The sequence below is a fragment of the Ostrea edulis genome, chromosome 4, assembly GCF_947568905.1.
Source record: "Ostrea edulis chromosome 4, xbOstEdul1.1, whole genome shotgun sequence".
Lineage (NCBI taxonomy): Eukaryota > Metazoa > Mollusca > Bivalvia > Ostreida > Ostreidae > Ostrea > Ostrea edulis.
The window spans coordinates 55,224,526-55,240,446 of NC_079167.1; the positions used below are offsets into that span (position 1 = coordinate 55,224,526).

Below are 15,921 nucleotides of genomic sequence, written 5' to 3' on the forward strand. Positions count from 1 at the left end.
CCTTGACCATATGAACCCAATTTTATAGGGGTCATATACTCGTAAAAGATGTAACAGTGTACCAAGTTTGATGTCTGCCAAGCAAAGGGTTCTCAAGATATGGAATGTGCAGTATATGCCTTTGTCTAGTTTGATCCTTGACCTTTGTCCTCGAATAGGGGTCATCTACTCCTTACAATGTACCAAATTTTATGCCTATTAAGCAAAGGGTTCTCAAGATATTGAGTGAACAGTGTTTATCTATGTCCAGTATGACCCTTGACCATGTGACCTCAAAATCAGTAGGGGCCATATACTCTTTAGAATGCACCCGTGTACCAAGTTTGATATCTGTCAAGCAAAGGGTCATCAAAATATTGAGCAGTGTTTTCCAATGTCCAGTATGACCTTTGACCACGTGACCTAAAATCAATAGGGATCGTTTACTTCTTAAGATGTACCAGTGCACCAAGTTTGATGTCTGTCAAGCAAAGGTTTCTCAAGATATTGAGCGGATAGTATCTTCCTATGTCAAGTATGACCCTTGATCATGTGACTTCAAAATCAATAGGAGACATCTTCTCCTTAAGATGTACCAGTGTACCAAGCTTGGTGTCTGTCAAGCAAAGGGTTCTAAAGATAATGAGCGGACAGTATATTCCTTTGTCCAGTATGACCCTTGACCATGTGATATCAAAATCAAAAGGGGTAATCTACTCCTCACAATTTACCAGTGTACCAAGTTTAATATCTGTCAAGAAAAGGGTTCTCAAGATATTGAGCAGACAGTATCTTCTCATGTCCAGAGTGGATTGACCCTTGACCTTTTAACGTGAAAATCAATAGGGGTCCTTTTGTACTCATAACCAACCCACATATTAAATATCAATATGATCAAAGGAATGGTTCTCAAGATATTGAGCGGACAACATGTGGTCTACCAATATACCGACCGACCGACAGATGTATAACAATATGCCCCTCTTCTTTGAAGGGGGCATAATGAAATATCTAAGTATGAAGCAAATGTGGAAGACTCTATATTGTCTTTTTTTTTCGAATTCACTGGGATATATCGAATCAACATATTAAAGAAAACTATTATTGGTAACAGATAAACCGTTGTCGGTATGTCTAAAGGCCACAGAAAGAGATATTATCTTCTCATGTAGAAACTTTTGAATTAATTCTGCCTCGTAAGAATATAAAAACATGCTATATAATTAAGGAGTACAATTCGTGCTCATGAGAATTCCAACAGACTGTTGGGAGAACTGATCACCAAAGATGTCAAAGATATTGTCAATGAGGAACTCCAGCATAATTTTCATATCAGCTGCAGAATACTTTTGCGTAGAATCAGAGTGTTATTTAAGATTTTTGTTGTTGAAATTACTGATCACAGTAAATGAATATTTCCTTTTTTTCCATTTTAATTGAAGAAGCAACTGTCTATAATTTCAGAAAATCTAGTCTTTAATTTATCGTGAGAAATACATGTAGTCCTGCAAAATATTGAAAAGTTTTGTGATTTCAATTTACTAAAAGCTTTTTAGAACTTTTTAGAGATGTGACCTTAAAAACGGAGGTTAGAGCGAAACATTTACTCATTCCTTCAAGAAAACAGTACCGTTATGTGTTTTGTATGCAAATAAACATTTTACCCAACTCTGACAATTCTTCAATCGTGATTAAAGAGTATATTTGTGCTGTATATAGCGACTTTCTAGACATTTTAGCACAGTACAACATGAATAAGTGATCATGTCTATATCACATCTTATCATTTACATCAACAAACAAATCTATCATATTAAAATCTAAACTTTACGCATTTAACATGATGCAGACTCACACAAGCCTGTTTGCGAACCCTGTGCTATGTATTACGCAGGTGAGCGTGAAGTCCCAGCATGATATTTCTGCAATTCTTTGGCATGTTTAATCTTACTGTGATGTGTAGCATACAGATGTACCCATTACTCAACGTGAATCAGCACTTGTTTTAGCAATCATTGTCCAATATTGCTGCAATATTTAGCACAAAGTCAATAAAAGCTCTTTTGTCACCATGAATGTAAAGAGTCTCGTATGAATTCATGAAAAACCTCAGTCGTATCGACAGATGAATATCATTTTTTTGTCGTTACATGAATTATTAATAAAGAAATATTAATTACAAATAATATACTGAATAGTAATAAAACTCGAATTATTGATGGATGCTTTTCCATTAAAAAAAATGCGTAATTCAGTTACATACACGTGTTTGATAAAACATAGTCACTGTATATCAAGGGAAATTATGATCATTAAAAAACTTTTCAAATACGTAAATTTTTACTGTAGTATTCAACACTTCTGCTAACTGCATCTGTGATAAATGTTGTATCAAGAGAAATCATCATAGGGTCTGCATTTGCCAAGAAACAAAGCTATGTGACATAAGTATCAGACACCGCCGAGAGGGGCGAGTACCGCTAAATTCCCTCTTCCATCATCGGTTCTGACAGTTACATTCGATCAAGCATGGTGTCCAAAGAAATATAAAATTCTTAGTCGAGGGCGTGTTTCGGTTGTCGTTTGCAATTCCATGGATTTAGACGACAACATATGACGTTTGTGTTGACGTGTTAGATCTTTGTTATACGTAATAAAGCGCATTAGCAGATAATTTGTGACTATACATATGACTTTCCGATTATCGCAGCAGAATTCCTGCTTGCAGCAATTAACCTGATGCCCATTCCATGTCGCTGTAGAAATGTCAGTGCACCCTGTCTAAGCAGTAAAAACAACCCAGTTAAACCTTATTGAATTAGCTTGATCTAGTATCAGGAAAAGATCAACATCTGGTGGTTCAGAATATTAAGAAAACATTAAAAGTGCAGGCTGATTTTTCAACAGCCTCATCTGATACAAAGGTCCTGCAAGATATGAAGATATATCTTTTAATTTATACCATGTTCAAAATGACTTTCAACTTGCAATAAAAATGCTAGACGTCTTTGGATTTTACAACGTCTGCGAGTGATTTTCAAGATTTGGGACAGTTCTCAGAAGTCAAGCATACACGCTTGCGCGGTGGTTATTAGCTGTTTAGTCTATATCATTGTTTGCGCGTTCTTTTTCACTCCTTGGTCATTACTTAATATAAATACACACAGGAGGCTTGTAAACTTCAAACTAAAACCACTTCCGTCTTATTGTCCGGAAATCCAGTGAACTATTCAACACTCCTCAACATGGCCGTCAGTTTTAGTATTGGAATTTCAATTGTGATATTTTTGTGTAATCTACTACAAGCCAGTGGTAAGTATACAATAGATATACTGTTCAATTTTCATTAGTGTCCGAAAGAAATACATGTACGTATAAGATTAACTATGGTACATGTATGGTGTGATAAAAAAAAATGGAATTTCATTTTCAGATGCATGGGGACTTTTGACATTGTTCAAATCTGCTAGGCCAAATGAAATTTGTTATAAGAAATATGGCTGTTTTAGCACAGATGAACCGTTTACTAACACGAAGGGAATTTTACCCCAAACCCCACAGTCACTGGGAGTACGATTTCTGTTATACACCCGAAAAAATCCGAGGAAGTCCAAAAGACTGAAGCGATGCGGGAAGAAAGAAGAGTACTTGGAAATTCCAAAGCCTACCAAAGTCATAATCCACGGTTACGTCGATAGGGGGCGCAAAGACTGGGTAAAGAGAATGACAAGGGAAATGATTAAGAATGTAAGTAAAAGTACCTACATAAATGTCAATGAACTTTTTACACTATTCTTTTAATCGCTATTAATTCTCACAAGCTTTCACATAAAAACTTGAATTCCTATTTCGGAAATGAATTTTGCCAGTCTTAAAAGATTTTAAGCGATCTGAATATTTTACACTATTATTTCAATCGCTGTTAATCTATGATATTATCAGTGTAAAAATTCCCCACAGGCTATCACATATAAAAATTGAATTCCTATTACTGAAATGGTTTATGCCAGTCTTCGAAGATTTAAGCGATCTGAATATTTTAGAATCGAACTAAGTGTACCGATTATTTTTTTTGTTCATTGCCTTGTAGTGAAACCAAATCAACGGGTTATTTTATACCTAGCTCAATTCTAAAACATTCAGCAAGACAAAACGAAGAAATTAAGAACTTCGTTCATTTATATATATCTTAGACAGAAGATAAACTTGTTCTACCAACAGCAGGAATTATTTTTATATATGTATATTTTACTAACTTTTACGTAAAGAAGGGTTTTCAACTACATTTCCATCCTAGACATTTAATATTGTTGTATCATATAACATCACAGCTCAGTACAAAACGGCTAAGTGATTTCATATTTCACACATTCATTAGTAAAGCAACACAGCGTATTTCATATATCAGCAGTACACGCGCGTGCACGTACCGTTACGTCATCCTGAAACGTTCAAGCCCTAAAAGCAAACTCCCCGTCGAGGCCTCATTACGTCACCTACGAATAGACCTCTCCTATGTGACGCACCACAATATACAGATTTGTATATTGTGAGTCCGCGATTATCACGCAGACAAATTACACTAAAGAAGTAGTTCACAGTTAAAAGTTTGAAGATATTAATATTAAGAGCATTAATATAAAAGTATGGATTTTATTTTAAACATAAAATGATCAAAAGATCATTATAAAGTAGGGAGACTCTGTTCAATTTATTGTGTAAAGTAATGAACTTGATGTTTACGTTCTTGTTTTGAAAGTTGTTTACGTTTGGCGTTATGTTTTTTCGTCATTCTACAGTGACGTCACAGTTAACGCGGCCTAAGAAATCGCTATCCCATAATGCCTAAGTGGAAGAGTTTGGTTTGTGAGCAAACGAACTCTGGTGGAAGTTTGGCCCTAAAAGGTGCAAGAGATTGTTCAACTAGCAACCTCTATCATCACGTGGGAGAAACTACTTAATTTGGGTAGCACGTAACTTTTTAATACGTACAATTTTTTTTTAGCATTATAAATTGTAAAGAAGACAATAGAGCAGTTTCTTAAATGCTCGCAACGAATTTTGTTACATACTTTAAGTATATTATATATATATAAAGTGCTAAAGCTTTACGGAGGATTTCTGTGTTTTCTTTTCATATTTTTTAAATATATATATATATGTATATATATATATGTGTGTGTGTGTGTGTGTGTGTGTGTGTGTGTGTGTGTGTGTACACGATTTTTGCAATCATTCATATTTCTTTTACCCATTCTCAATAAAAAGTGTTTACTATCCAATTTCTAACAATAATTGATTCACAAACATGGATGAACCCCTCCCTGTTTGGCAATATTGAAAAGAATCAATGTCTATATAGGGGTAGTGAAAAATAAGGATAATCTGATAGTCAGCACAACCACTTGATGGTAAAGGGTTCTTAATTTTACGACAACCACGATGGCAGAGAACTGATAAATGTTGATCAGAATAGCTTACTTGAGTCTTTGGATCATTGAGCTAGAAAAGATACTGAGCAGGCTTTCTTTTCCGCTGGTATCCAGAGTCCTTTGATCTATAACCCCGTGACAGTCATAATCAAAGGAGTCATAATGCATATGGCATTTCGACCGGGAACGAAAATATATACCGTGCATATATAAAATATGTATCATATCGAAAAAATCCTGACCTCCAAAGATTCTTAGACATCAATAATATATTTCTATGGAAATAATATTAAAAAACAATGACAAGAGTTATGGGAATATATTCTACAAATTAAGTTCGGATAATTTTCGAACTTCAACTAAAACTTTTTTTTAAACTAAATTAAGTAAATTTGAAAGTTTTCAGTTTCAAAATATTGTTGTACATATCCTCCACTTTTCATCCATATCAAATTTCTCTGGTGTAGCATATCTCCTTAACGAGAAATTTCAACTGTGTATCACAGTGAGCGATGACGAAACATTGTAACAGGAAGTTTCCAATATGTCTTCTTTTTTAGAGTCTGCTTTTATTTTCTGGGGTTGGGAATACTGACACGACAAAAACTGAATCAATCCTAAACGTTTTAGGCCTAGGATGCAGTCATCTTCGCTAGCCAAGGGTGACGATACACGGTGTTCCTCTTTCAAAAAGAGGAACACCGTGTATCGTCACCCTTGGCTAGCGAAGATGGGATGCAGTGTGTTACGGCAGTCCGTCCGTTCAGGGTTTTCTTTCTATTAGCATTTCTCTATCAAATACATGTATCAAGCTAAAACTTGCTGTATACACCATAGCTTCTTTGTAGGTCACTAGAGATCATGTTGCAATTTTGGTCTATTTCGACCTCCCTTGCAGGAGTTTTGCCCCTAAAGTTATTTGAAATTTAATGTCATATGGAAGTTAAGTGATTTGTCCGTTTAACTCCCCCAGTTTTCAAGCTAGGACTTTCTTTTCTACAGTGTTGGTATTAGTATTGAAAATGTACACATGGCAAGTATTTTAATTTTCTTAAATTTCTGACAAAATTACACGTTGTTGGATGAAGTAAATATTATAATATGGAGTACATGGTTTGTCTGTTTAACTCTCTCATAGTAACAGCGTGTTTGTATGGGTATTGAACATGTTCACGTGGCAAGGTTGTTGATTTTCTTCAATTTCTGAGAAAATTGCAGATTGTTGGACTTAGTACGTTCTGAGAAAATATTACAAAATGAGTACATGGTTTGTTCGTCTTACACTTCTCACAGTTTTCGAGCTATGCGGCCTTTGTAAAAATAAAAAAGACTAAAGAAATGAAAAAAAAAAAAATTAAAAAATCCAAGATCTGCGTGATGCAAGGATTTTGATTCCTTAAAATTTTCTATGATGATTGAAAAAAAATACAGATTGTTGAAAACAAACAGCTTAATAAAACACCCACCATAAGCTAGTGACGGGCGTATTACAGGTATGTACCGTTAACACCCACCATAAGCTAGTGACGGGCGCATTACAGGTATGTACCGTTAACACCCACCATAAGCTAGTGACGGGCGCATTACAGGTATGTACCGTTAACACCCACCATAAGCTAGTGACGGGCGCATTACAGGTATGTACCGTTAACACCCACCATAAGCTAGTGACGGGCGCATTACAGGTATGTACCGTTCCCGGTACTCTTGTTTACATAACAAATAAAAATATCATATATTTTAGACATTTGGTATTATATATTAAAACCTGGAGAAGAATATTGTTGTACTTTGAATTTTGGAAAGTCTAGGATTACTCTTATAGGTCTCCATCTTATAGGTCTCTATCTTGATAATTTCAATATGGACTTCTATAACGTTTTCTTTAAAAGAAAAATAATTTCTTTATTTCGGGATACAGAAATGTAAATCATATTAGCTAAATTGGTTTGAGATTTGGGAAAACTTCGTGATGCGATCAAAATCAATACATCAGTGGAAAAAGGTCACAATTGAGAACCCCAAAAAGCAATATAATTTGAAATTGCTATATAAATTGAAAAAATTCATGTTGTTCTTTGATATATACTTTTGCAATTTAGAAGGGGAAAAAAGAAAACTTTTTCTCAATTAGGTGCGAATAGTTTAATGACATTTTATAGACAAATGCAAGGAATAGAACTCTTTCATTTTGATAGGAATTTTAAAAAATAAGTTTGAGTCTCTGGTTTTCATTATATTTCATATTAAGTGCGACTGTTTTGACAAAAACAAATTTGGTCATACTTAATTTTGTGTGAATATATCAATTAAAAATTCTTGACATGTGTAACAAAGACAAGAATGTGATGAGTTCAGATGGAGAGTTCCCTTATAAAGAACACATCCATAGAGTAATGATATTACTTTTACTGACCAAACTTACGACATCCTGGCCTCAGCTTAAGAATTCAAATTGACAATATTTAACATCTCATCTCAGCCCAGTTCCTCCTGGGCAACTGATCCCACCTTTGGTATGTCAAGGGGTCCGTATTTACCCAACTCACTATTTTGTATTCCTTAAGGGAGTTATATGAGATTGATCACTTTTCGTTACCTTCACCTTTTCATTTGGTGGCAACTGTGTAGGTTAGAGATCGTATTCATACATTCAAAGACTCACACATCGATGACTGTAACTGTGTTGTTCTTCAGAAGAACCTGGCATAGATTAGTCTGTAAGTAGACTTGCATAGATAAATACGCAATGTAATGCTAATTCAATCAGGGGTGAAGACTTTTCGCAATAATTGTTTTATTATCAGAGTACAGTGTATTTGTGCACACGTTATATGCCTTACATCTACAATACCTACAAGGTATTCTGTGGATTTCTTGGAACGTAAAATTGATGGAGATAAAATTAAATTTGAAGACGGCATTATTTTACCCATATAATTTGAAAAAAAAAACCGATAAAGGTAAATCCATTGCAGTCGTTGAAAAATAGAAGTTATTGGTAAAACGATAAGAGTCTCGTTTGTCCTTTTTTATTGGTGTTTTCCCCCTAAAACCTTTTCCGCCCTTTTGAAATTCAAATCACAACGTTTTTCCAGGAGAATTGATAAGGAAGCAATTTTTTATTGCACAAAAAAAACCCAGAAACATGATTTTATTTCAAAGATGTTCCGCGGCAAGAAGATGCACTACATCGTTATCTGTTTCAGTTTTGAAATGTATTTGACGTCAGGGAAATGTCGATACCATTGAAATTGATTCGCTTTTTAGCAAAGGCCGTCATGATTTCTACGAATCAGCATACTATATATTACGTTTCATTAACTTGAGTTGATGTGATATGCCATATACATCCAAAATTTAATTTTGAACAAAGGATCTAATGTGGAGGAAGATAAGAGATGTATATGCCCTTATATATAACATACATGTATCTTTGTTTATGACCATGGAATCTTTTTTTACTTTCACATACCAGTGCAACAAACAGTCGTAAACGGAAAAGGGCTTCCGATTAAATTGATTGAGAAGCACTTGTCCTCCATTTGTTTGTTTTGAATGTATGTTGTTTTAGGTCGCATGTAGAGAGCGGCTTTAAGTGAAGTGCCACAGAATGACCTGAGCATCGAGGGTTCTTTATTGTACCAACGCCTACCGCGACACAGGACTTTCCAAAAGACCGCGTCCTTCACTTCTAATGCCGGGAGCTTGGTACAGGAACAGTCATTACTTGAATACATTAAACGTTTTCGAAGCGGCGCCGGGGTCGAGAATCGCTTTTGCGAAGCGAGCGCCTCAACCATTACGCTATCGCGACCGCTATCAAAATTGTAGGATTTGAAAAAAGATACGGTAATCCTAGTTGTAATATAAATCGCTCAATCGAGATGTACATGTACCAGCTCTCCTGATTCTGATATTTTTTCTTTCACACCAGGCAGACGTTAATGTGGTGGTGGTTGACTGGAAGAGGGGAGCGATGACACTAAACTACCTCCAAGCTGCAGCTAATACCCGTCTGGTCGGTGTTATAGCCGCTAAGATGGTGGAAAAACTCAATTACACATACAATATACAGCCTTCAATGATCCATATCATAGGGCATAGCTTGGGAGCGCATATCGCTGGCTACATAGGAGAAAGGGTCCCGGGGATTGCTCGGATAACGGGTAAATATGATCCATTGCAAAATAATTCGTTGAAATGAGTCGGAATCTTTAGGAATGTTAAAATCATATTTTAATTACAGGGTTGGATCCTGCGGGTCCTGCGTTCGAAGGAACAAATTCTACAGTCCGTCTAGATTCATCTGATGCAGAATTTGTTGATGTCATACACACGGATTCGGATTCACTTGTCAATACAGGTAGCCAGTTTGCGTTTTACATATATTTATACGATAACAAGCTAATGGCTTACTCTTCTTAATGTCATTAGTCCCCAACCGTAGAAGTCAGTGTTTATAGTACAAAATCACGTTAGCCTGCCCGTCAAATTGTCTGTTTGTCATGGTCGGATCCATTGTTTTACCGGTGTTGGGATGTTCCAAGTTGAAGACGATTCAGTATGCATCGTTGTCGGCCCGTAGAAAGCAGAAGTCACTTCAAGGGTGACCTATTAATTACTATTGGTCTGCGTCCTTTAACAATTGAACGTTTTTTAACTTCTTGATACTAATTTTTAAATCTTTTCAAATTTGGAATGAAGCATCTTTGGGAAAAGGAGGACATAAATTGAAATTTTCAGGATTCCTGCATTCCGGGACCTTATGGGTAGCGCAAAAACTGCCAAAAAATAACAATTTTCCAAAATCCAGAAATAAGTATTTTCGTTCTAGTCTGGGGCTAAAATTGTCATAGTGATTAAATGTCTTTGTCATTTGAACGACTTCTTTAATTTTACTGATACTGTATGAAAACTAAATGCATATTGAAGAAAAGTAGAAAGGGGTGTACCACAATTGTGAAGTTTGCAACCCCGGGGTTCTAACTCTACGGCGGGTCCAAAACAGTCGCATAACGTTATAGTGTATATTAACCACTGCGTGTTAACCAGTATATAAAATCTTTCGAGAACATTTTTGTTTTAAGAACACATCTTCTTTTATACTGTTGTTGATTATTAGAAATTAAACTTCGATATGCAGAACAGGAACAATTCATTGTAGATTTTGCAGCCTTCGGGGATAGTGATACTTTTATCTAATAATCAGGCGATCGATAAGGTCCGTGGACCTCTTGTTGAAATTGACACGGTTCTTTACATCTTCTTCCTCATTTCATAGATTTACAGCCAGGATTTGGCACCAAGCAGCCAATGGGTGACATTGATTTCTATCCGAACAGTGGGAGTAATCAACCCGGGTGTGCCAATTCCATAAAAGACCACTTCAAATTGTTCTTTACCAGAAATACAGGTAGCACAGCTTTATTGCCAAATCTCTTCTTATCATGTCATCACAATCGAATTTGGGGGAGTTAATATACATGTATCTGTTTGCCCATCAATCTTTTCAAAGTGTGTCAGGAGGCTATATCTTAACTTTGATCTGTGCTTATACTTCATACAAAGATTGCTTATGACCCCACAGCATGGTAAAAAAATCTCTATTTAAGTGTTTAAATTTTGAAACAGAGAAATAGCTGAATTTGAAAGACACAAAGGAAAGTGTATATCTTAGGACCAACAATGGCTGTTATATCACCTAATACACATATTTCGTTTTTACCGGTATTACGCATTTTGCCCCTTCAAGATCAATTTAGTCTGAAACAGCTTTATTTAGATCTAATGTATGTATTGTCGAACTTTTAAATATTTGGAATTTGCATCTGTCCCAGTTAGAATGAACCCACACAAAGGTAATGATCTGATTAGAACAGGTCTACACTCGCATATATATAGTTGAACGCGCAATGCTACAAATGTACATTGCTGTTCATTTGGGGCAACCAATGACCGTACTTACAGTAATCCACCTCAAACGTCATAAAGTCAGATAGAACAGATCCCAGCTACATCACAGTTTAAAGATCAATATGAAAATAGACCTGGATATGCTTATTTCAGATTTGGTGCACCTGGTTGTATGCAATCATCTACGCGTCCTACGACTGTTTACGGAATCTATCAATAACCCTTGTCGTTTCTGGTCGTACCCGTGCAGTGTGGAACTTTTGGGACATTCAGGATGTGACGTGTGCGGAACTCGTGGTTGCGCCATAATGGGGTACCATGCAAATAAAAGCAAAAATAAAACAGGAATATACAACCTTGCAACAAATGATAAGTCACCCTTCTGCATACAGTAAAATTTGTAAGTGCTTATCTCAATGTGAAATACTACAGACAAGATATATTTCAGATATCGTTGCCCTTGTAATGGTGCTTCATAGGAGGATATCGCACCATCTTTCATTACTTTCAAGATCGAGAACGTAAAGCTTACTAATGATAATGAAATAAGATCAAAATGATTCATCCTTTCATATGGTTAAATTGTTGATTGTTATCCATTTCTTTTAGTTGTTTTCCAGGTCGAATACCCCGAGATCGAAGGTATATTCTTTAAGTCTAGTGCAACTTAACCGTCGGTCATTTTAATGCGCCAAACATAGCTGCAGCACTCTTTTGTCACCAGTTGGATTTCTACTTTTGTTTCGCCTTCCCGGATAAGCGCCACCTATGAGCCGACTCTCCCGATGAGTCATCAGATAGCCTGCTGTCCCAGGAATTCAGTCTTGCAGTCATTAACCATATACCTGTCCAATATTTACATGTATGTAGAACTGATCAGACCCAACCTTACAGAAAACGGACTTAAAGAAATTCCTGTATTATCTGTTTCGCCATATTTTAAAAGTTTGTGACGAGTAATAATGCCAAAGTAAAACCATATTTCATGTAAATGCATAGTGATATTCAGTATTTTTTATTTGAAACTATATTAAATGAAGACGAGGATTACAGCTGTTTATAATTGTGAATTTACAAGTCAATCATAAACGTCAAGATATAGCGTTTCAAAAAGACATCTTGTTTGGTGATGTAAATGAAGTAATGTCTATTTTAGTGTGAATTTGACAATGAAACTATGTCATGACATGTAATAATAACTATGGAATAAACCTGCAGTAAAACTGATGCAAAGCGGTTTCACGTTTTCGTGTTTGACTATTTATGTGAAATTGTAACCTACAAATGCATCAAATTCTGAACCAAGAAATCAGTTTTCTACCTTTTATCAAGATTCAAAATGGTATGTATTGTTTGCCTGTCATTATGAAAGCGCGTCACCATACTCAAAGATCATTCCCTGATCAAAGGCCGTAAGCGCCGAGCATAAACCTTTTTGCAGCCCTTCACCTCCATTGATTGTATATTGTTTAACGTCCCTCTCGAGAATCTTTCGCTCATATAGAGACTTCACCATTGTCGGTGAAGGGCTGCAAAATTTACGCCTATGCTCGCTGTTTATGGTCTTTGAGCAGGGAGGGATCTTCATCGTGTCACACCTGCTGTGACACGGGACCTCAGTTATTGCGGTCTCATCCGAAGGAACACTCTTTTCAGTAGCCTCGTACGACAAGCAAGGGGTACTGAGGACATTTTAACCCGCATCCCAACGGGACTTGACGTCTCCATTTAAGTGACGTCTCCATATGAGTAAAATATTCTCGAGTGGGACGTTAAACAATATACAACCAACCCACCAATACTCAGTTGGAATATAATTAGAAATTACATCGTTATAACACGTTACAGAAATTGAACATGTTGGGAACTACTGTGGCATATACCTCCCAGTTAAATGAGCAGTTCGGGCTTTGTTTTCAACTCGGTTTTAATACAGAATTTGTTGTTATACAACCATGTAGTTTATTAGGAATGATGCTAGCTGCATTTTCCTGTCCAAAACTACACGGAAGCCACATAAAACATTACGTTTTTTTGTGGTTATCTTACTGATATTGAAGGTCAACAGACATGATCATTGGATGGCACGTTTGGAAATATGCCACGCTGCACTTAAGGGGATGCTTCACTATGATTGTTATTTGATTGTAATCTGTCAGTGAAGTCAAGACGTTCGATCTAAATCTGGTTTTTAAGTTGTTTTAAATTCCGTGACTTGACCTTCACCTATATAATGACCGGTGTATTTTACAGATCAGAGGGAGGAACTCTAAACGTGCATTCATATACTCACGTTGAACCTCCGAAAATACCTACTAAGCATCGCATGCATCAGGCCCTATGCATTTTACTTTACATAAATTGTGCAAATACATAATTATGATGCAGAAATTGATTACGCATTACAATTTTAAAGTATAGTGATGACTATTATATTTTACATAGAACATTGAAGGCATTATGACTCTATTTAAATTACAAGAATACGATTTTGAACCCTTTGACTTTCCATATACATGTATGCTAGAGGCCTGGATTCGATCCCAGGCCGTCATACAAATGTACATGTATCGACTGGTATATCGGATAGGGTCGCTGAAGGCGTCAGCACGATAAAGAATCATCACTGATAAATGAACCTGAGCAGTTTTAGAGGGGTCGTAAAACCTCAATAAATTTAGACTTTGGAGATGACGTTAATAGCCTGTTATCCATCCTTCTCTCTTTGAATGAAATAATTATTAAACTCCAATCTATCAAAACTGGATACATTCGGTGTCGGAGACAGAAAATTTAGGGAAGTGTCAAATTCCAAATTCTCTCTCTCTCTCTCTCTCTCTCTCTCTCTCTCTCTCTCTCTCTCTCTATATATAGATTACCATAATTAAAGTATTCTAGGCACAACAAACGGCGAGGAGTTTCATGCTTGCTATTGATACAATATTTTATTTGAGGATCCGAACATCATCTGGTAATTGTGTTGCAAGTTATCTCGTAATCATCACTGAGGCCTAACTACTTAGAGAAGATTGATTCTTTCGTAAATCTCACTGATGGTACGAGGATTGCAAGGAATGAACTCCATTATATATTTTGTGCGCAATAATAATGAATTCTTATCAGACACCCAGGTGTTGTAAAGTTGATTTGGTGTAATATGACAAAAACTATTGTCGTTAATATACACAGGGATGCATTACTAGTATTTCAAAACTTCTATACACATTATAGGAAGAGATTCACGCCTTGTTGCAATGGTGATTCATCATCACAATTAGAGGATTTATAATTATCCCCGTGGAGGTTTACATACACGCACCTGCGCAAGAACCAGACTGAATACTATTGCTTGATTTTAGTTCATCTGAGTATATTTGGACCTCAAATAACCAAATTGGGTCAGGGATTCTGGTCCAAGGACGGGGTTCTATAATGACTTATGGATCTATTGTTTTTTCAAGAGTCTGTTTTCAACTTCTGGATATCAAACTGCTATTCATTATTATCTCATCCAACGTAGGCCGGGGTTCTAGTGCTGGGGTGGGGCTTTATAGTTGGTATTGTGAAACTGCATTTCTAAATCTTCTTATCTGGTATTGAACACCAAACAACAAAATTTGTAGTAAAAATCACGAGGAAGACGTATATTTAGAATTGTGAAACGTATGACCCATGGTGCAGGGGTCACGCAGTCAGTCTTAACAAATCCTCGAGTTTATACCTGAATGTCTAGCACGGTAACGGGCTGTAACGTTATAATGATATAGAGGCCTCTACCCCAGCGAAATTCTAGCCTGGCTTTGGTAAGCCTGAATTCATATTGACAGCTGGAGCTAGTTTGAACTGCTGTACTGTCTCACACTGAAGAAGCTTGGTTGTATATTAAGCCATCATCTCGGATACTTAATGCTGGTTCTCATGTTTTCTGCAATCTGGATCACTTCATAGAGAATGAAAGCCAAAACTGCTGAAGCAACTGCCCATGTTTGTAGATCCAGGCTTTAAGTTCAAATTTCCCGACAGTCTTGTCTTGTCGATCTATCCAAGGCCATCCTTCAATATTCCTTCTAGATCCCTAATGTCGCCCCTGTCCTTCATAATTTCGTCAAACCACTTGCCCAACTCTTTGGGCTGATCTACCATATGTAGTGATGGGATCTTCTCATTCTGGATTCTTAGGATGAACTTCTCAATTACATTCATCTTATCTAAAAACAGCTTTGATTAATTCTTATTTTGACGTCACTAATTAGCAATTACAGCATCATGGAAATTAATTACCTTATTTCATAATTGTTATCATTTTCGGCAAAAATTATGGTATTTCTTATCCTTTGCATTTAGTTTAATTTTTATGACCCCTTAATCGGAGATTCGGGGGCATATAGTTTTTGGTCTGTCCGTCGGTCTGTTTCTCCACAATAACTTTAACCCTGGACAAACTTTTGAATATATTTAGTCTGACTTTTGACTTCATGGACTTGATTATAGCTATACGAGGGCATCAATATTCCACAAACACATCGATTTTGTTTTTCTTGTTGGGAAAATTAGAGCGCGTGTATTAACCATCATTTACTTATACATATGTATC

The 15,921-nt window shown here is 36.2% G+C and overlaps 1 protein-coding gene across 2 annotated transcripts; it reads left to right on the top strand.

Moving 5' to 3' along the window:
• The first annotated feature begins 2,695 nt into the window (after positions 1-2,695).
• Positions 2,696-12,565, top strand: LOC125671463 (inactive pancreatic lipase-related protein 1-like). 2 transcript variants are annotated; one of them, XM_048907215.2, is made up of 7 exons: positions 2,696-3,291; positions 3,413-3,726; positions 9,349-9,580; positions 9,661-9,777; positions 10,696-10,827; positions 11,481-11,727; positions 11,937-12,565. In XM_048907215.2, the coding sequence occupies exons 1-6, from the start codon at positions 3,225-3,227 to the stop codon at positions 11,720-11,722; spliced, it is 1,104 nt and encodes a 367-aa protein (XP_048763172.1). In that variant the 5' UTR covers positions 2,696-3,224; the 3' UTR covers positions 11,723-11,727; positions 11,937-12,565. The 2 variants fall into 2 exon arrangements, with proteins under 2 accessions (XP_048763172.1, XP_048763173.1); XM_048907216.2 differs by having other exon boundaries at positions 11,948-12,565.
• The last annotated feature ends 3,356 nt before the right edge of the window (positions 12,566-15,921 follow it).

Excerpts from the sequence above, each read along its gene's own strand:
- LOC125671463 (XM_048907215.2), top strand. The coding sequence starts at position 3,225 with ATGGCCGTCAGTTTTAGTATTGGAATTTCAATTGTGATATTTTTGTGT. Across the intron at positions 3,292-3,412 it reads TAATCTACTACAAGCCAGTG|ATGCATGGGGACTTTTGACA; the intron begins GTAAGTATACAA and ends TTTCATTTTCAG. Across the intron at positions 9,581-9,660 it reads GGGGATTGCTCGGATAACGG|GGTTGGATCCTGCGGGTCCT; the intron begins GTAAATATGATC and ends TTTTAATTACAG.